Source organism: Mastigoproctus giganteus, chromosome 2, assembly GCF_048544385.1.
Source record: "Mastigoproctus giganteus isolate SK-2022 chromosome 2, ASM4854438v1, whole genome shotgun sequence".
Classification (NCBI taxonomy): Eukaryota; Metazoa; Arthropoda; class Arachnida; order Uropygi; family Thelyphonidae; genus Mastigoproctus; species Mastigoproctus giganteus.
The window spans coordinates 118840877-118863054 of record NC_143576.1 but is presented as its reverse complement, the minus strand read 5'-3'; the positions used below and the strand labels follow the sequence as shown (position 1 = coordinate 118863054).

The 22178-nt window shown below is 35.8% G+C and overlaps 1 protein-coding gene across 2 annotated transcripts in view; it reads left to right on the top strand.

The window, feature by feature from the left end:
• LOC150089523 (ecotropic viral integration site 5 ortholog-like) overlaps positions 1–22178 on the top strand; it is a 338392-nt gene that overhangs the window by 184485 nt on the left and 131729 nt on the right. For both annotated transcript variants that reach the window (XM_090368641.1, XM_090368642.1), the window contains one exon: positions 15384–15597. In XM_090368641.1, the coding sequence (XP_090224767.1) occupies positions 15384–15597 (214 nt within the window). The remainder of the gene's footprint in view (positions 1–15383; positions 15598–22178) is intronic.

The following is a 22178-nucleotide window of genomic DNA, read 5'->3' as shown; positions in this document are numbered from 1 at the left end:
TTTTACTATGTCTATACAAGTCACTAAATATGTTGTGACAAGTCACAACTCACTATGACGCCAAAATTTTAAAATACAAACTCAGTCCTTGAACTTTTTGATTATATCTCATATATGTTGAAATTGTGCCAAATTAAGCAGAGTCCAAGCAGCTTGGTGTCTTCCACTGTATGTATGTGTGTGTGTGTATATATATATATATATCTTTTCCATGTTTTAATCCCTTAGAAGTTGCTGAATGCTCTTTTAACCGGATGTGTTATAATCAGTAGAGGCAGTCCAACTATTATCACTGTGGCCGCAGCTGGGAAGTACCGTAGTAGCCTGATTCAGCATCATGTGAAGCCTTTGTTAAGTTATTCAGTAATACACTCATACTTGCAGTGTCCCAGTATTTTTAATTTCCCTTGAAGGGAATTCAAAGAAATCGTATATTTTTGATTTTCTTCAGTCTACCAGGAATTTCTGAAGCTACTGCAACGTTAGAACACTTTGTGTCTAACAGGTAGATGTGAACAATGTACCCATCTACTAGACAGGGCCGTGCAAAGGTACTCGGTTCCTCTGTAGACAGGTGGGCAGGAGCAGCAGTGTGTAGCACACGCTTCTTGATTAGACCGGGGTTCGAGCCCGTGACCACAAAATACGGAAAGGTCAGGGAATGACCACCGCATATCCCCGGAGCAATATGGTCTTAGTTGCTAATGCTCCTGAAAACCAAATAACAAGCAAAGGTACTTGGGGGGCCTTGATGCAAAAAAGGTTAAGGGGCGTCATTTATTTTTGTCGAGACTTTGATGGCTCCCTTGATCAGGACGCGACTAGATCGGAGGTCCTGGTGCAGTGTATCCAACGCAACCCCCTCCCCATTTGCACAGCCCTGCTACTAGATTAATGAGAGTAAGAAGAATCAAGAAATATATAAAGACAAACAATGACAGTGCAGTTTCAGCAAAGACCCTTTTTTTATTTTATTTTTTATTTTTTTATCTTATTTTATTTTTTTTTAAATTTTTTTTATCAGCCAGTATCATAATAGAGACTGTTATTTGATCTTGTTTATACTCTTGCACGGCCACCAGGTCAGAGGAGTTTACAATAAATCATGACTACAATTGTTAATTGTATTTACCAGTCATGGGCAGGGCTGGATTTAAACTTGTTGTGGCCCAAAGCTATAACATATATTAGGAGGTCCTTTTCTCTTACAGTTCACCTGTTAAAATATTAAAAAATGATTTTTTAAGATGGAGCAAGGCCCATTGTAATGTGAGGCTCAAGCTGTGGCTTGTTTAGCTTATGCGTAAATCTGGTCCTGAAATGAGCTTTAACCACTGTCCAATCAAAGAGCGTGTGCTACTACACTCTGGCACTGACCGCTCGGCTATGTAATTTGTTTCTCAGAGTGGTGAATATTATGTTCTTGCTTATACTCCTGCCTGACCACCAGGTCAGCGGAGTTTACAATAAATCAATCAATACAAATGTTAATCATATTTAGCAGTTATGGGCTTAAACCCTGGTCCACTCAAATAGCATGTGCTACTGCACTCGCACTCCTGACCGCTTGTCTACATCAAGCCTGTCTTTACTCTCTCTATATCATCTTTACAAATACTAAAATCTCGCTCTGTGTGCAAGGAGAATTACATTTTATGTGCCTACCATGTCTCGAAGTTTCCTGTAATGTACTATTACCTGATTACACTCAATAATGGAGATGAACGAAACAACCTGTATCATCTGCTTTCCTGAAAACTAAATTAGATATTGTAGTTAGAAATAATTGAATGCTTCTTTCTGAAAGCCACATTTCATATTAGGTATCCAGGCTGTTGTTAACTTTACATTGTCGTTTATTAGCTATTATAAATAATTCTGACTAAATAGGTGGACTACGAGTAGAACTCGAATCAGTGCATCTCTAGTTTCGGTAATGTTACAATGGGACATAGAGGTACAGTTGTGCTTCTTGCATGTCGTTGCTTTGTATTTGCAAGATTGTTACTTCAAATATTTTTCATTTATCCATACTTAGCATTAGTAGATGCATATGCTGCAAGAAAGCTTATTATATAGCATGAGCCAAAAAAAAAACCTTCCCATTTCACCCATCCATTCACTCAAAATGTTTATCTAGTTCTGCCTTGAACTTTTTAAGTTGTTGACCTCCACTACAACAGATGGAAATTTGTTCTGACTGTCAACCACCCGCTGGCTAAAGGCAAATTTTTGTCTATTCTACAATTGTCTTTCCTCAGTTTGAATTTATGTCCCCTCAGGTGAGTAACCTGAGCAAGAAGAAAAATTGCATCAGCATTGTGCTTGCTCAAACCATGCAAGGCCTTATACACCTCAATTATTATTATTATTAGCCGTATGCTTCACCAGCCAAAAAAAAAAAAATTCCCGAGATACCCTGAGAGAGAGAGAGAGAGAGAGAGAGAGAGAGAGAGAGAGAGAGAGAGAGAGAGAGAGAGAGAGAGAGAGAGAGAGAGAGAAGTTGAAGGGAAATCACCAAGAAAGAGAAGAATGATGATATCCAGCTCAGGACCTCGGGTGTTCCAAGCCTATACTCACTAGATGTCAGCCACCTCGCAGGTGCCTAGTCTCCAGAAGCTGCAATTTGCAGAAATTAAGCCTTTCTTGGTAACAGCAACCCTTTGTTCCACTCACCAATCTCACTGCCCTTCTCTGTACTCATTCCAGCAGCCCTACATCTTTCCTAAAATGAGGCCTCCAGACCTGTATGCAGTACTCGTGGTGTAGCCTCACCATTGCCTTATACAAATGACAATCACACCTCCTTATCCCTGCTAGTAAAATTCCGACAAGACACCATAAGCTACTCTTGCAGTCTGTCTGCACTGCTCAGGAATCCGCTAATAACATTAATCCACGAAGGGCAGTGTCCACTGATTACCACTCTCTGTCTTCTCCCAGTCAACTATTATTCTATCCATTGTAGCAACTTGCCATTAATGTCATACTGCTCCAATCTGTACAATAGTCTTCCATGCACAGTATCAAAAGTATACTTAGATGGAAATGCAGTAGACACATGATGCAGATGCATTTACATATTTGTTCATGTATTTTTGGAAACACGAGTGGCTTCAGCCTGTAGGTTTTCTCTGTGATAAATCCCCCCTTTCCCACCGCAGTAGAATCTAGGAATATTTATTCCATTTTGGTTTATATATATATATATATATATATAGTATATATAGTCATTCCTACTTGACTTTAGTAAGTTTCATATCTAGCATTTTCTGCCAACTAGGGGCAAAAATAAGGTTTAAGTTATTTATTTATTTTTTTCATATAATTCTGACTATTGCCTACCATTTTCAGCAGTCCAAACTATGTATTATATTTTTGAGGGTGCTATTCCTAAAATCCTACATCCATACCAGTGGCTATTCCTAAAAACCTACATTCTTTTATTTTCGCTTATAGTTAGAAAGTAAGAAAGAACTAGTCTATGAATTATCACAAGGAAAACTTATCAGATTAAATTCAAATAGGAATATAAAAATATGATGCTACACTTTTTTGCTAGACTATGAAAAAGTAGAATTGTAATTTACGTAAAACAACATTTACAATGGTTTGAATTGGAATAACATAGTACTTATAATCGTAATTATAAAGTGTTTGTATATCTGTGCACTCGCACGCATATAATCCAAGTTTTATAGTAAAAGCTCAGTAGGTTAAAATTTAGTGGCAGTGGCTGACATGCATAACCTGCTATGGTTAGTGTTAGTTAGGGTGTTTATCCCCCTCCACCACTGTTTTAAAAACAGGAACTCATTTTCCTAAGATACTTATTACTTAATTGAATTGTATATTCTCCATTAATAATCATAGTTTTTCAACAACGATTTTTTGATACTATTTTTAAAAAAATTTGAATATTTTCAAAAGAAAAAATTGCAGCCCTCCTATCTTCAGAATGATAGGTAGGGGCATCCAATCACTCCTAAGTTATGTATGATTTTATTTCTGGATATCGGAGTAGATCCTAATTTGTAGTCAAATCTTTAAAAACTATATGTATGAATGTTATAAAAAATAATTAACACATTAATTGCCATAATGTTAATAAAAATGGGAAACATTCAAAGAATTAATCTTGGAAGCTACTAGGCTTTACATACCAACTAAGAAATACTGTTCAAGGTTTAGGCCTATATGGATGTCAGATGAACTAATGAGACTCATGGCAGAGAAGAAAAATGCATGGGATGCATATAAATTATCAGGAGACAGAGATGCCTATGATAGATATAAGATAGTCTGTAATCAAGTCATAAAGGAGGTTAGACAAGAAAAAGGCAGATTACAAGAAATCTTTGGCAAAGAAAAACAGCAAAGACTTTTTTACTTATGGAAACTCTAACCTAGCAGGAAGGGGATGAATCAGATTTGTGAACTTGTTATCGATGGTTCGATTGTTGATAATTCTGCTCAGGTAGCTAATAAACTGAATGAGTACTTTGCATCTACATTCACACATGAGGAATTCTGTAGGGAAATGAAGGACAGAAACTCTAACAGAGAGTGAAATGATTTTGTAATAACTGAGAGCAAAGTGGAGGAGAAATTGTTGAAGTTAAATCATAAGAAAGGCATCTGGGTTGGATGGGATCTATCCAGTTATATTAAAGGAGGCAGCAAAGGAAGAAAGCAGGCCCTTAGCCGTGATTATGATGGCATCCTTGGACTCAGGAGGTCCCCACAGACTGGAGATCTATCCCCCAGTTCACAAAGGGAGATCAAAAGGTGACATGAGTAATTACAGACCTATTAGTTTAACTTGTGTTCCGGGCAAAATAATGGAGTCACAGGTTAAAGAAGCACTGCAGGATCATCTAGACAAGACTGTAGTTATAGTTCAGACACATCATGGGTTTGTTGAGGGGAAGTCTTGTCTGACCATTTTGATTGGATACTATGATGTGGTCACAAAGGAACTGGATGCAAAAAATAATTTTGATAACATATACTTGGATTTTAGGAAAGCTTTTGATACTGTTGTACACTACCGTACAAGTTGTGGAGCAGTATGGCATTAAGGGCAAGTTGCTGCTATGGATAAAGGGATGGTCGAGTGGGAGAGTAATAATGGACACTGTGCTTCTTGGAGTTCTGCAAGCTTTGGCGTTGGGCCCATTGTTGTTTTCTGTATTTATAAGTGATATTGATGAAGGTATATCAGGCTTAATGTCCAAGTTTGCAGATGATATGAATGGTAGGGTTGTTAATGACAGTAAGAACGGTAATGTTACTGCAACAGGATCTAGAAAAGTTGAGCAGATGGGCTGAGAGGTGACAGCCGAAGTTTAACATTTCCAAATGCAGAGTACTGCATATGGAAACAGTAACCCCAGCTTAACATATCAACTCTGCAATACTGTATTCAGAATAGTGGAGAATGAGAAAGACCTGGGGGTAATTGTGCAGTCAGATATGAAGTTTTCTGAGTAGTGCAGTCAGGCTGCAAGAGTAGCTCATGGGGTCTTGTCAATGATATATAGGAATTTTGATAGCAGAAATAAGGAGGTGATTATCCTCTTGAATAAGGCAATGGTCAGTCACACCTTAAGTACTGCATACAGATCTGGAGGCCTCATTTTAGGAAAGATGTTGAGCTGCTGGAATGAGTACAGAGATAGAAGGGCAACAAGATTAGTGAGTGGAACAAAGGGTTGCTGTTACCAAGAAAGGCTTAACTTCTGCAAATTGCAGTGTCTGGAGACTATGCACTTGCGAGATGAGCTGATTGAGGCATATAACCTTGAATCGATTGAGCACGCTTAGTGCTGATTGGATTCTTCGTCTTGCTCAGATTCCACACCTGAGGGTTCATAAATTCAGATTGAAGAAAGACAGTTGCAGAATACATATGCTGAAATTTGCCTTTAGCCAGTGGGTGGTTAATTGCTGGAACAAACTTCCATCTGTCATAAATTCAATTGAAGTAGATAAATTTTGGAGTGAATGGGATTTTTTTTTTTTTTTTTGGCTGATGCAGAGTACTATATGCCTCTAATGTTATATTATATGCCTCTAATGTTAAAAATAGATGCATAAGAGGCCTCCAATTTTTTTTGAAAATATAATTATGCCATAACATATCAAAAAAAAAGAGCATTTGAATCTGAGAGGCCATATAGATTCATTTTATATTAAAGAATATGCTCTACATGATGCTATAGTAAAGTTACATTGCTTGAACAGTAAAGTGAACTGTGATTTAAATGTGCCATCGCTTAATGCTTGAAAAAAAAAAAAAAATGAGGCACAAGCTCTGTATCTCACGGCATTTAACATATTAATGTACATTAGGTGGATTAGGGGTTACCATATATACTCATGTAGAGGCCAACTCTATGTATAGTGTAACTACCAATGTTTTTTTTTTCATATAGCTTGTGTATATTACAACACTAGCTTTTGAGCAGTACTGCTAGGTCTAACGTGGTGGGATATTTCAGTACTGGGTATGATCCTAGATGTATTTTGTAGCAAATACATAAGAGGTTCCCTGTTTTTTGTACAAAGCTATTCCAAAATACTTGTAGTAAGAAAAAACACGTCACACACACACACACACACACACACACACACACACACACACACACACACACACACACACACACACACACACACACACACACACACACACACACACACGCACACATCTATCTTATTCCTCTCAGTTAAATATCTTATTCCTAAAACAATTAATAAAGACTGATATGAATTTGTTTGCACAGGATGAAATAAAAAATGTTTTAATTCTAGTGCCTTTATATAAATGAAATGGATTGCACTTTTGGAAATGACTTGGCAAACGAAAAAGGTCAATGATGTTGGGATGCTGAAATATTCAAGGTCTTTCAACTAAAAGAAACTTTCTTCCAGATGAACTGCAAAAATTCAATTTAGACATCATTGTGTTATATCGGAGATGAAGAAAAAGGGATGTGGAGAGGAAATAATGGGCAACTATTACCATTTTTGGAGCAGAGTTGATAAGAGTGAAAGAGCAAGAACAGGAGTTTCTATTGCTATTAAAAAGAAATTGGGACATAACATCAAAAACTGGCAATTTATTAATGAAAGAATGATCTCATTGGAATTGACAATGTATGGGAGAGAAATATGTGTTTTGGGAATATATGCCCCGACTAATGACACTGCTGATACCTTGAAGGATGAATTTTGGGAGGATCTGAGAGAACTAATAGAAAAAACCCCTAAGAACAAAGAGATATTTTGATGGGGAATTTCAATGCAAGAGTAGGAACTGAACAAAATAGCAAAATTATTGGAAGATTTGGAGAGAAAGAGAGGAACGACAATGGAGATAGACTACTCAATCTTTGTGAACAGTTCGACTTGAGAATAAACACAAGGAAAAATGTGTTGTTTATCCATAAATATACTTGGTCGCAGGAAACAAGATAAATTAGATCAGTTATAGATTACATTATTTCAAAACATTCAGGAACATATGTGTTGAAAGATGTCAGAGTTTATAGAGGAGCCGAATGTGGATCTGACCATTTTCTTGTTAAAACAACACTGAGGTGGAAATGGATTAAGAAAATAAGAGTGGACACCCAACAATGCAGGGAAGGAGAAATGCTACAAGTGGATCAATTTAGCATTGAACTACTTCAGTACGATAGCATTAGAAACAACTTCACCCATAGATTGGATGCTGCAATTAATATAGAGATAAAAGGTAATGCCGAAGAAATTTATGAATATTTAAAAAATATTGGAAAAAAAAAAGCTCATGAAATCCTGGGCAAAAAGAAGAGCCAAGGATCAAAAAAGACCTGGATTACAGAGAAAGTAAGAGTTGCTGTAGAGGAAAAGAAATTTGCATATAACGGCTGGATGAAAGGAATGATGCATATAGGAACATTTATGTTGAAAAGAAAAAAATAGTCAATCGGTTGGTAGTAGAAGCGAAGAATGGGAAAGGAAATGCATGACTTTTAATAGCAAATTGTGCTTCAAGCAATCAGCGGAATCGTGGAAGGGCCTTAAAGACTTCAGAAAACAGAATAAACACAACGCTAGTTTGCAATTAATACCTTGAAAGACTGGATGACGTACTATGAAGGACTTTTAAAAGAAGACTGGGAAGAGTTCAAGATGTGGAGGATTTCAATGTGGAAGACTCGGGCTTAAAAGTTTCTGTTAGAGAAGTGGAACTTTTACTAAAGGAAGGAATGACAAATCACCTGGACTTGGAGGAGTTTATGTGGAACTTCTGAAATACGGAGGAAGAGGAGTAGCTGTTTTGATGCAAAAACTGTTAAATGGTATACTGAGAGGAGAAGAAATACTGAAAGAAATGAAAAGAGGATATATTACATCAATTTATAAGAAGAGTGATCGGAAAAGCTGTTCAAATTACAGAGGAATATGCATCCTGAACCTGCTGTTAAAGATTCTTGGAAAATGGATCAGAAATCATTTAGAAGCCCGAATCAAGGTGCCAGAAAAACAAAGTGGTTTTTCAGCTGGGTGGTCATGTATAGACCATATCTCAACAGTACGACAGATCCTTGAAAAATGCCAATCGAAAGGAAAAGAAATCTTTGATTTTCATTGACCTTGAAAAGGTATATGACAGTGTTCCAAGAAAACCATTATGTGAAGCACTGAAAGAGGCAAATATTGTCCAGCAATATTTTCCTCTTTACTTGGTTGACAATATAATTATTGGTGGACAGTACTTAACATTATTAAGACAATTTACAGGAATAATCGATGCAGAATTAAAGTTGGATCAGCTTTTTCACCTGAATTCCACACTTCAAAAGGCTTGTTACAAGGCTGTTGCATCTCACCAACACTTTTCAAAATTTATATCGGCATCTGCCTAAGATCCTGGTAAAAAAAATTCAATAAAATGGGATTGCCGATCAATAACAACATCTATATTCACAATTTATTTTTTGCAGACGATCAAGTGGTGATAGTACAAGACTTAGAAGATGCAGACTATGCATGTTGTCAATTGTTTGAGGAATATAAATGACGGAGTCTAAAAATCAATTTTAGCAAGACTGAAATGTTGTCTTCAGGATCAGGACACATTCTAAATATTGAAGGTTTTAAAATCAAACAAGTTGATAAATTCAAATATTTGGGATCAATCTTACAAAGTGATGGATCATACTAAACAGATCAATAAGAGAATTGCAGACAGCAGAAAGGCTATTGGCATGTTAAATTCTGTTCTATGGAGCAGAAATATTCTAAATAAAACAAAGAAACTTATATTTCAAACAATTGTACAAAGCCTTCTATTGTATGGAGCAGAAATCTGGACGTTGAATAGGTGAGGGGAAAACAAAATGCTCTCCACAGAAATGGATTTTTGGAGATGCTCGGCAAGAACTTCTAGAAGAGACAGAAAATGGAATGAAGACATAAGAGAGAGAATGGAAGTGAAAAAGAATATTATGGACACTGTCAAAGAAAAGAGTTTAACATGGTAGACATGTAAAATGGATGAAAGAAACCAGATATCCAAAGGCTATCCTGGAATGGATACCTCCTGGAAGAAGAAGAGGAAGACCTAGGAGGACATGGATGAATGGAGTATGGGAGTGCATGACAGCCCGAGGTTTAACAGACCAAGACACCTTGAACTGCACTTTATGGCGGGAAAAAATTCCTAACAAAAAATAACTTGTAGGCTGAGGAAACCCATTGTAAATGAAAACACTCCTCTTGAAGAAGAAGAAGCATTTATTTATACAATAACAATATCATTAGAAATTAACACAAATTTGGGAGCATTATAAGGGCATTATTATTATGTATGGTTTACAAAAGGTATGACATAATACAGGAATAAATTCTTTACAACGAAAAAATAGTACCTACTCGTATTGAATATTTATGAACTAAAAGTCATTAAAACTTGATCATCATTGTCTTCATTACCAAATAATGTCTCAATATTCTGCTTGAACTTGATCATCATAGAGATCATCAGCATCTTTAGCTGTCATAGGATCATCAGAAACTTCATCGCTATTATCGTTATTCTACAAGAAATCATCCTCTGTTCCATCAAGTACATTGGAGATACCACATTTCTTAAATGAATGCACCATAGTTTCCGTTCTGATATTTCCCCATGCCTGAACAACCCATTCACGAACAGATTCTAATTTCAGAGCCCGAATTCTTCCTCACTCTGTAATTGTTTTTTTTCCTCTTCAGTCATCCAGTTGTTCTACAGATTTCTCATAGCATCCTAGTTGCTTAATTCTGGTTAGGCCTCCAGGAATCACTGCTATATCTGTGTTCTGAGATATAACTTGAGCAACAACACTATACATCAGATGTCAGGAACATCACACTTGTTTCAGTCATATTTTTTAAAACCTTGTTAGTCCATCCAACCTTTATCATAAACTTGCATGACTACACCTTTAGGGAATTTGTTTTGGTAATGTCTTTCTCTTGAAAATTACCATTGGCTTCAGCTTCATGCCATCAGCTATACATGTTAATACAACAGTAAATCTTGTGTTTCGTGACTAGTCATTCTCACTAGCACTGATTTTTTTCCCCCATTCTGTTCACTGTTGCCGACTGGCATGTCAAAATTCATTGGAGTTTCATCCATGTTTCCAATATACATCAAGCAGTATTTGTTCTTTCTATGTTTGATTATAAATTTCTGAAATGAAATTATTTTCTCATCCAATTATGCAGGGAGGTGCTGTGAAATCTTGGCCTTCTGTCAAAGGACAGATCATCTCTTTTCACAAATGTGGTATACCAATCAGCACTGGCCTAAATCAGCAATGTTTGTTTTCTTTGCCTGTTTCAGGGCATAGATCAAAATCTATCCATGAGAAACACTGTTTCCATTGTGCTGAGTTTAAGTAACAAATTTATTTACTTCATCTTCCAACTGTGGCCCCCTATTAGTCTTACCTCTATTTGCACATTTGTTCTTAGGCATTTGCCTAGGCTGTGTAGACAGCTTCCTCTAATTCCTAGCATTATGCTCTGTGGTATTAAATTGTTATGCAGCTGCACAATTATTTATCTTTTCTGCATACTCAATCACTTTAACCTTGAAGTTAGCAGTATATTTGTTTCTTCTTGAATCTATTTTGATAGAAAATATGGATTTACAGAAACAGAATAAAGGAACACAAATGAAGAATATAAAATTATAAAAAACAAAAACAAAGGCCGTTCAGGCAAAAGCTGTAGGAGAAGCAACACGTGAACTATGTAAACACTAAACAGTACTGATAGGTCAGATGTCAGAACTGATAATCTTCATTTGTATCAAGTATTTGCAAATTTAAAGTGGTATATTATGAAAAAGGTTCTACTTTTCATGTAACACCATAAATGGCAATAAAGGACCTTAGCCTACCACGAGCATGCGTGTGCATGGTATTGCTTGCATTCACTGAAAATGCCCAATGAAAATGCATGAATTTAAACTCTCAAAAATATTACCTGTGAATAGTACAACTTCTTATGTTTTACATAAAATATTTGGTCATAAAAACTCACACTATACATAGTAAGTGATTATTTGTTAATCATATTTCTGGCTGCGGTAAATATTAGCATTAGTAGCAGCATATGATGCAAGAAAGCAAGCTTATGCAGCATCAGCCAAAAAAAAACCGCTCCCATTTCTCCCCTCCATTCGTTCCAAATATCTTTCCAGCTCAGCCTTAAATTTATTTAGGCTATCAACTTCCACAACAAAGGATGGAATTCTGTTCCACCAACCAACTACCCGTTGGCTAAAGGCAAACTTCCACACAACTATCCTACATCTGTCTTTCCTCAATTTGAATGTATGCCCTCTCAGGTGAGTGGGATTCTTCCTCAAGAGGAAGAATCCCATCAGCATTGTGCATGCTCAAACCATTCAAGGCATTATACACCTCAATCAGACTACCTCGCAGGTGCCTGGTCTCCAGACACTGTAATTTGCAAAACTTAAGCCTTTCTTCATAAGAGCAACCCTTTGTTCCATTCACTAATCTTGTTGCCCTTCTCTGTACTCGTTCCAACAGCTCTACATCCTTCTTAAAATGAGGCCGCCAGACCTGTATACAGTACTCAAGGTGTAGCCTGACCATTGCCTAATACAAGGAGATAATCACCTCCTTATCCCTGTTAGAAAAATTCCTCTATATCATTGACAAGGCACACCATGAGCTACTCTTGCAGCCCATCTGCACTGCTCAGAAAACTTCATATCTGCCTGCACAATTATCACCAGGTCCTTTTCGTTTTGTACCACTGTCAGTGTAGTACCACAGAGTTGATACATTACTCTGGAGGCCTCCGTAGCCGAGTGGTCAGGAGCAGGAGTGCAGTGGCACACACTCTTTGAGTAGACCGGTATTCAAGCCCCTGACTGCTAAATACGGTGGATCTGCCAACCCGCACTGGACCAGCGTGGCAGATTATGGTCCATTTCCCTCATCATGAATTGTTGAGGAGGCTTCCATCCTGCAGTGGGTTGATAATGGCTGCAATTTACTTTACTTTACTTTTCTGGGGTTACTGCTTCCCATACATTTGCATTGTTAAACTTCATTTGTCACCTCTCAGCCCATCTGCTCAAATTTTCTAGATCCTATTGCAGCAGCATACTGTCAGTATCCTTAACACCCCTACCAACCTTCATATCGTCTGCAAACTTGGACATTAAGCTTGATATACCATCATCAATATCATTTATAAATACAGAAAACAACAATGGACCCAACACCAAACCTTGAGGGACTACACTAATAACATTAGTCCACAATGAGCAGTGTCCATTGATTTCCCACTCTCTGTCTTCTCCCACTCAACCATCCCTTTATCCATAGCAGCAATTTGCCTCCAGTGCCACACTGCTCCAATTTGTTCAGCAGTCTTCCACGTGCAACAGTATCAAAAGCCTTTCTAAGATCCAAATATATGATATCAAAGTTATTCCCTGCATCCAGTTCCTTTGTAACCACATCATAGTATCCAATCAAATTGGTCAGGCAAGACTTCCCCTTAACAAAACCATGTTGTGTCCGAGCTATAACTGAAGTCTTGTCTAGATGATCCTGCAGTGCTTCTTTAACCAGTGCCTCCATTAATTATCCTGGAGCATAAGTTAAACTAACAGGTCTATCATTACTTGTGTCGCCCTTTGATCCTCCTTTGTGAATTGTGGTCACATTTGCACAACTCCAGTCCATGGGTACCTCCCCTGAGTCCAAAGAAGCTCTCATAATTATGGCTAGGGGTTTGCTTACTTCCTTTGCTGCCTCCTTTAATATAACTGGATAGATCCCATCCACCCCAGGTGCCTTTTTTATGTTTATCCTCAACAATCTCTCCTCCACTTTCCTCTCAGTTATTACAAAATCATCTAGCTCACTGGCAATGTTTACTTTACCTACGTCATTCTCCTTCCTGAATAACTCCTCATGCGTGAATGTAGATGCAAAATACTCGTTTAGATTGTTAGCCACCTGAGCAGGATCATCAACAGTTGAAACATCAATATCCAGTGGATCAATCTGATTCATCCCTTTCCTCCGAGAGTATAAGTAAAGAACTCTTTGCTGTTTTTCTATGCATCCTTTTCCAAAGATTTCTCATAATCTGCCTTTGCCTGCCTAATCTCCTTTGTGAATTGGTTACAGACCAACTTATATCTATCATAGGCTTCCATGTCACCCATTAATTTTTATGTATCCCATGCATTTTTCTTCTCTGCCATATGTCTCATTAGTTCATCTGACATCCATTTACGCCTAAACCTTGAACAATATTTCTTAGTTGGTATGTAAAGCCTAGTAGCTTGCAAGATAAGTTCTTTGAATGCTTCCCATTTTGAATTTGCTGTTGGTAACATCATCAGTTGATCCCACTGTATAGAATTTAAATACTGTCTCAGTCCATCATAGTCGCCTTTACGAAAGAAATACCCCTTCCCTTTACCCCTAATGGTAGTTACCTCTTTGAATAACTCCCACTTCATCACACTGTGATCACTGCCACCTAGTGGTTCATTTATCTGCAGATTCTTAATGCATGAAGAATCACTACTGATAATCAGATCAAGAGTATTTCTCCCTCTAGTTGTTTCCCGAACATGCTGATGTAGAAAACAATCATCCAATAAATCCAAAAAAGCCTTGCTAGTGTGTGAGTGACAAACCCACAAATTCCAGTCAATATCTGGGAAATTAAAATCTCCCATTATAAGACTCTCTGATTTACTGGCCCACTCTATTTCCCTGTACAGTTTCTTATTATACTCATTAGAGTCATTAGTCCTAAAACATACTCTTACTCTCAATTTTGATCTCCCAATCCTTATGTCACACCAAACGTACTCGACACTGCACTCTCCAGAGATGTCGACTGGCTTCACTTCCTTGGATTTTATGTGTTTCTTAACTAATAGCATAACTCCTTCTCCCTTCCTATTCCTGTCTATCTTTCCTGTACACATTGTACTCCCAAAATTCCAGTTCTGCCTTCCTTATATCTGTGTGACACCACTTCTCTGATATCTCCACAATATATACCTTTGATATTTTGAGCAATACCTCAAACTGATCACATTTATTTACCAAACTCCTATTATTTGTGTATATGCAAGTATACATGCACCTGTTTCTATTCTTAGCTACCCTAACACAACCCATGTGTTTACTTGTACTGCAATGACTCCCAGCAGCAGTCTCTGAAATACCCTGCACCTTGTTTTTCAGGCTGCTGCTCATTCCAATAGAAGCAGTGCAAGAATAACTTTCACCTCTGCCAGTGACTACTGTTAATCTATTAGTCATTAAGTAACATACATTAACTGAATGAATAGTACTATAGACTTGTACAAATTGGCATACATTAATATTTTAATTTGAGGATGTTTTATTACTGTGTCTGTATTGCTTAAAAATATTGCTTAAAATAATTTATTGTCACAAAGGCACAAATATGAAATTTGATAATACACAAAATATGTAGTTGTTCTAACTCTCAAACTGTTATTTATATTTCACATTACAAATAGAAAATTTGATATTATTTGTAGTAATAATAAAGGAATTGAAAGTTTAATAATTTTTTAAATTCTTAGTAACTATTAGGTTGTTATAGCCTTAAACTTTCAATACAAGTGCTTTTTCAAAATTTTCAGCAATGTTTCAGCTGGTATTTGATAAGTTATTACAGATATTTGCATGACATTGTGCCTTTAATAAAATATCATTTTTGATATTCACTTAATTAATTTTTTCTTTGTTTTAAAATAATTTAGTTAGGCTTATTTTGATTTATGTTTTATGTCATTTTAGGTTAATAGAGTCGGATAACAAGTCACTTAGTTCCTTACAATCTGGCCATTCCCGTAGGTCATCTGAAACAAGTCAGTTGTCAGAATCTTCTCTTTCTTCCAGGGCAAGTCAGCACATTTCATTACCTGAAGAAGATGAAGACGAATGGATTATTTGGGGAAGAGTAGTCAATGAGTGGGATAATTTTATTAAGAAGAAGCAAAATTATGTCAAGGTAAAATCTTTTAAAATATTCTTTAAATCATATAACATGAAATTCCAGGAAAGAACTTTGTGTAATCATAACAATTTTAACTTTGAAAGGGTCATAGATTTTTTCATTAAGCGATAGCTACAAATTATTATTTTTGTTAGCAGTATCACATTCAGAAAAAGTGAGAGTCCCTGATTTGTCCATCAGAGAAACCCTATCCTGCCTTCAAATGATCAGCTTCTTTGTAATTATGCACAGTGATTTGAATCCTTGAATTAAAAGAAAAAAAAAAAAAATTTTTTTTTCTGTTTTTGAATAGATGCACTATAAGTGCAATCATATCCCTTCCCATATAATTAATCACCCTATCTTTAAATTTTTTTATATGCATAGCTTCTTTAACTTTTTTTTATAATACCCCCTTTTTTTATAACCCCACTTAGTCTTTTAAATTTTTTTACAATAAAAGCATAGAAGCATTACTAATGCAAATAGTAGTAAAATGGGGATAGCTGAATGTGGCATGCTTTTAAAGTAAAAATTACAGAAGTTGTAGTATATGAAAAAATTTAATGATAGTATGATAAAGACAAATAGTGTGAGGAATATAGATGCATTTATTTGGCAACAGAATATAAATAAAAGAAATCCATTTTTACTCTGAGATTAAAATTGTTGCATATGTTAAGTTAGTTCCTGTGTTATTTCTGAAATTATGTAGAATTAACACAGGAAAACTACCAAAAAGAAGCCTAACAGGTATTCTTTCAGAAATTGCAGGAGCAGTGGAATTGATATATAAAGCATTAATAAACAGTAAGCTTCTTCATTTCCAAAATATTTCAATCCCCAAACTTTTTTTTTTTTTATCATATCTCATAATTACAAGAGAAGTGATTGTTAGAGGGGGAAGTAACTAGACTTCTCTACCTGACCAATAAGGGGCCAGTCACTCTCTTATGATGTCATCTCCCTTCCCGTACTTTTCTAGATGTCCAGATCACTGAGAGGAGTATGCATATGATCAAGGAATTGGAAGAGGTTCCAGAATGTGATGCTGTTAACAAAGGTAATAATTTCAGCGTTATAATTTGTAGTTATCTCTTAAAAGAACTTTGTGGTTTTGGAAATTAAAAGTTATTGATCCAGATGGTATTGAAGATGGTAGATATATTTTACCTTCAGTTACAGTGAAAGATCTACAACCAGAGTAGCTCAGCTCCACCAACAGACTGCAGCCACCACACGCCACCAGGTCTACTTGAGTTGCTGTCTACTACATATCTATGTAGCAGAGGTCATAATTACATGTATAGCTAAGATACAGTAGACTTTCAGAATAACGGCACCTTCTGGGATTCGAGGTGCTGTTATTTTGATTTTTCCATTATCTAGAAAGTTTTATTTTTAATATATTTAATGCAGAAATAATTGAGGCTAAATAACAAATAGAGATTAAGAATGCAATTTTATTAATGCACATAAAAAAACATAAACATGTTGACGATCCAATGTTATATTCTGCCATTAATACACTCCTGCTTACGCCCCGTTCTATTTTCTTTATTATATCAAGTTTAGTCTGCACAGTAGCACAGTGGTATCACCACCATCCTCCCCACACTGGGTGGAAAAGGCCCGGGTTTGAATCCAGTCGATGATGCAAGAATTTTTATGAGCTTTTTTCATTCTGTGGCTCAGTTAGTCAGTCTCAGGCATAGATAGCAATGTTTTTTATCCAGCAAAACAGACAAGTCAACCAGAGAACATACAATTTGCAGACACAATACACATGGGTGTATATGAATTAACCTTTTGGGTGACCCTAATGCAATAGTTTGGATTATATCAAGTTTGTCACTAATTTTAATGTTGTTCTTCTTTTCTTTTCTGTATGAGGTTTATTAACTTTAGGAGCCATAGTGAGGGATTTTTAATTTAAAATAAATGTAAAACAGTGGTATAATCCATGATATCAGTACAAAATTCACTTTCAAAATGGTAAACGTAAACAATACAGTAATCACATCATTTGCTGTTTTCTTTTTTTCGGCGCTGCAAGACATCTGCATTGTATGTAAACATTCGATCTCAAGGTGCCATTATTTGGGGTGCTGTTATTTTGATAGTCTACTGTATATGATTCTGTCTGTATTATTTGAAACTTGAGAATGTATATAATTACAAGGAAATCAATGCTCTAAACATTTTGCAATGAAGGGTAGCTTGGGGAATAAGTTGACCCTGCACTGTGTGAAATGAGAGAGTAGATTTTCTCAAAAATGATAAACATTGAAATAAGAAATAAATCCACTGATAATATAAAGATAAGATAAATTTTGAGGAAGCAGGGGAAATATCATGTTATGGTTGCTTTTTCTTTTCCTTTTACAGTGGAAGTGGTATACTATCAAAGAAATCTGACAAAAAAAACTTTATTGTGGCCACTCAGCAATATAATTTTTTTGTTTGTTTGATTTCCTTGGTAGTTACCCATTTCTGCTGTAGAAAGTTTTGAAAGAGTGACCATGATATATGTTATTTGCTCTCAAAATTTAGCTTATACAATAATATCTCCATTTACAAACACCATGCATTTTTGAGAAGTGGTTTGTAAATTGAAAGTTCATAAATTGGAAATGATTTTCCCATTGATTTAATGATATAATAGAAGGATGTTTGTCAGAATAAATTTGTCCAAGTCTCTGACACAAAGTTAGTATTGCAATGGCTAAATGATGCAAGGCAGCCATCGTGTGATGCATTGTTTATTTGTTTTTTATATTTCATTTTATTTTCTGTATACAGTACAGTACAGTACAGCTTTATATCGTAGTAAAAACAAAGTGCAGTATAATGAAATGTTATGTTGTGATAGATAGGCAGTATAAAGATTTATCAATAAAGTGTCAGTAAGGTTTTATTCCAAAATCTGACCCGAAGGTTGTTGGATTTTGAAAGGTTGTATTGTTTTTATCTTTTTTTATAAATTTATTTCTTGTACTGCACTGTAAATATCATAAAAAGAATTTTTTTGTGCTAGGTAGAGAGCTGGTGAAATGACACAATAAACAGAGCCCTGGCCTTGAGTTAAAGTTATTGTACATATACACTGTTAAATGATAGTGAATAAATACATAAATTATTGTTATTTATGACTGTGAATTTCATGTCCTTATCTTGCAGGAGTTCATGCTAGCTCGGATGTTAGATCAACAAGAAAATGAAAAAAATACTCTAGTAGCAACACTGATTCTACAAAATAAGGTTACTGTACTGTACTGTACTGTACTGTACTGTACTGTACTGTACTGTACTGTACTGTACTGTACTGTACTGTACTGTAAATCTATAAAACAAAATTTAAGTACATAAACATTGAAAGTAATTTATTGTCATTCATTTTACTTTAAAAAAAGTAACATATTATGCATTTGCTGAAGCTGAGAAAAGCTTGTGTAATTGATAATTTGATTTTATAAATTGAATTTGAGGGGTCAGAAATTTCTGCTTGTAAGATAGTTCATAAATCAGGAAGTTTCTCTATATTTTAAGCATATTGATTTCATGCATGCATACAGTCAAACCATTTATTACACATCATTTATTAGTATTAGTAGTGGCATATGATGTAAGAAAGCAACCTTATGAAGCATAAGCCAAAAAAAAAAAAAAAAAACCCTTCCCACATCACCTGTCCATCCCCTCCAATAATTTGTTTAGCTCTTCCTTGAATTTTTTTCAAAATACCCACTTCCACAACAACAGATGGAAGTTTGTTTCATTTGTTGTTGATCTACAACCATCCCTCCTCGATTCAAATTTGTGTTCCCCCATGTGTGTAGTCAGAGCAAGAGGAGGAATGCCATCAGCATCAAACTTGCTCAATCCATTCAAACCAAATACCATATACTTAAATGGTAACAGTTTCAAGCCTTGTCAGGAAAATGCTTTTTTACTCGTACATCCTTAAAAAAGTAATATAATTAGGCATTTTAATTACTCAGATAAAAAAACATAAAATCAATAAGTGTAGGTATTATTTTTTACAAATGTTATTTCTTAATTAAATTTTTTTACCAGCATGTACAAGTAATAAAAACCATAATATCCATCAGAGTAAGTCTTCAATAAAAACACACTTATTATTATTAGCCATATGGTGCAAGGAAGCCTAAGGCTAATGCTGCACCAGCCAAAAAAAAAAAAAAAAATGCCCGAGTTACCCTGAGAGAGAGAGAGAGAGAGAGAGAGAGAGAGAGAGAGAGAGAGAGAGAGAGAGAGAGAGAGAGAGAGAGAGTCAGAAGTAGAAGGGAATCACCAAGAAAGAGAAGAATGACGATATCCAGCTCAGGACCCTGGGTGTGCCAAATAATGTGGTTTGACTATATGCATGCTATTCACAAAGGGAATACATGATTGCATCATCTTCAATTTATTTTAAACTTTGTTAGGTCAAAGTATTCCTTAAATGAAGCAAAATTACTAAGCAGTATGACCCCCCCCCCCCCAATGTTCAGAAAATCTCAAGAAAATTGAGGAAGCAGGTTTGCCTTGCTTCCTATTACTGCTTGAAGTTCTCTTACTGTTATCAGCCCTTATGGCTTAGGGATTAGTAAGCTTTCAAGTCTACTAACTCAAAGGTCGTTGGTTGGGTCTCACTTTTTCTCTGTCGTATTTTTAAATTTTTGTAATTTTTACTTTTATATTTTAGTTTTTACTTTTCATTTTGTGTTTCATTTTTAATTAATTTTTTTATTTGTTTTCTTTACTTATAATTATTTCTAAACTAATTCATTGTAAGAACCTTACATGTTATACAATGACTGTTTTCATTATTGGACTTGCAGTTCAACACTTAATTGCTTTAGCCATTTTCATTCTTTCATGTTTTATTACTTATTAACTCGCATCAATGATATTAACCCCAGGGGTTAATATCATTGATGAGTATGGGTTTGGCACACCCAGGGTCCTGAGCTGGATATCATCATTCTTCTCTTCCTTCATGATTCCCTTCTACTTCTCTCTCTCTCTCTCTCTCTCTCGGGGTAACTCAGAAATTTTTTCTGGCTGGTGCAGCAAAAGCCTCAGGCTTCCTTGCACCATATGGCTAATGATGATAATAATGATACAGGAATTTTTCTAGCAGGGATAAGGAGGTGATTATCCCCTTGTATAAAGCAATGGTCAGGCCACACCTTGAGTACTGTATACAAATCTAGAAGCATAATTTTAGGAAGGATATAGAGCTGTAGGAACAAGTACAGAGAAGGGCAATGAGATTGGTGAATGGAACAAAACATTGCTCTCACAAAGAAAGGCTTAAGTTATGTTAAGTTTCATTCTTTCATGTTTGAATGGTGTGAGCAAGCTCAATGCTGACGGGATACTTCTGCTTTCTCAGATTAAGAACCTGAGGGGGCACAGATTCAAATTGAGGAAAGACAGTTGTAGAATAGATGTGTGGAAATTTGCCTTTAGCCAGCGGGTGATTGATTGTTAGAACACACTTCCATCTGTCGCTGTGGAAGTTGATAGCTTAAATAAATTTAAAGCTGAACTAGACAAACATTTGGACTGAATGGATGGGTGAAATGGGAAGGTTTTTTTTTTTTTTTGGGCTGATGCTGTTATAAGCTTGCTTTCTTGCATCATATGCCTCTACTAATGCTAATGCACATAAATTAGTTGGTAAATAAAGTTGAATACGGTGGTGAAATTACCATACTGCAAGGTCTGCCTCCATGGTGGTGGGTGGAGGAACCAGAAGGTCCAACAGTTGGTTTTTAAAAGTTGTTAAAGAGCACGGGGAAGGAAAGAGTTGTTTGACAATTTTGTGGGTGGGAAATTTCAAGCTTTATTACTGGTTGAGTAATTAAAATACACATTTATTACATAGCTTTATTACTGGTTGAGTAATTAAAATACACAGTTTTTATTGTGAAATATTATTGAACAAATATACAGGAAATAAAAAAAAAATGTAAAATAAAAATATAGAAAATCAGGGAAGTACGTATTCATCATAGGTCAGGATTGAACCTGCATCTTCAGACAGGTAAAACTTTGCGTTACCCACTGGACCATAAGGATTGATACCAAAAGGTGAGCTACAAGCATTGATAAAGAGCAAAGCAACCTTTCCCACCTCTGTTTTCTCAGAGGCTTCTCAATATGTGGTCACACTGTTTGGTCATTTTTCCTTCATTTAAGGAATTTGTTATCCTATGAGGAGGTTTAAAATTTAATGATGATACAACTGTGTACTCCTCTTGTTAATCTAAAAATTTTCATGTAATGTTCCAAAATATACAGTCTACTAGGTTAGAAAATAGTGGTGAGAAAGGTTGCTTTGCTCTTTATCAATGCTTGTAGTTCACCACTTGGTATCAGTCCTTATGGTCATGGAATTTTTTCAGTGACATATAGGAATTTTGCAAGCAGTGATAGGAGGTGGTGATAATCCTGTTGTATAGGGCAATGATTAGGCCACATCTCGAGTACTGCATACAGGTCTGGAAGCCTCATTTTATGAAGGATGTGGATATGTTGGAACAGGTGCAGAAAAGAGCAATGAGATTAGCAAGGGAAACAAAAAG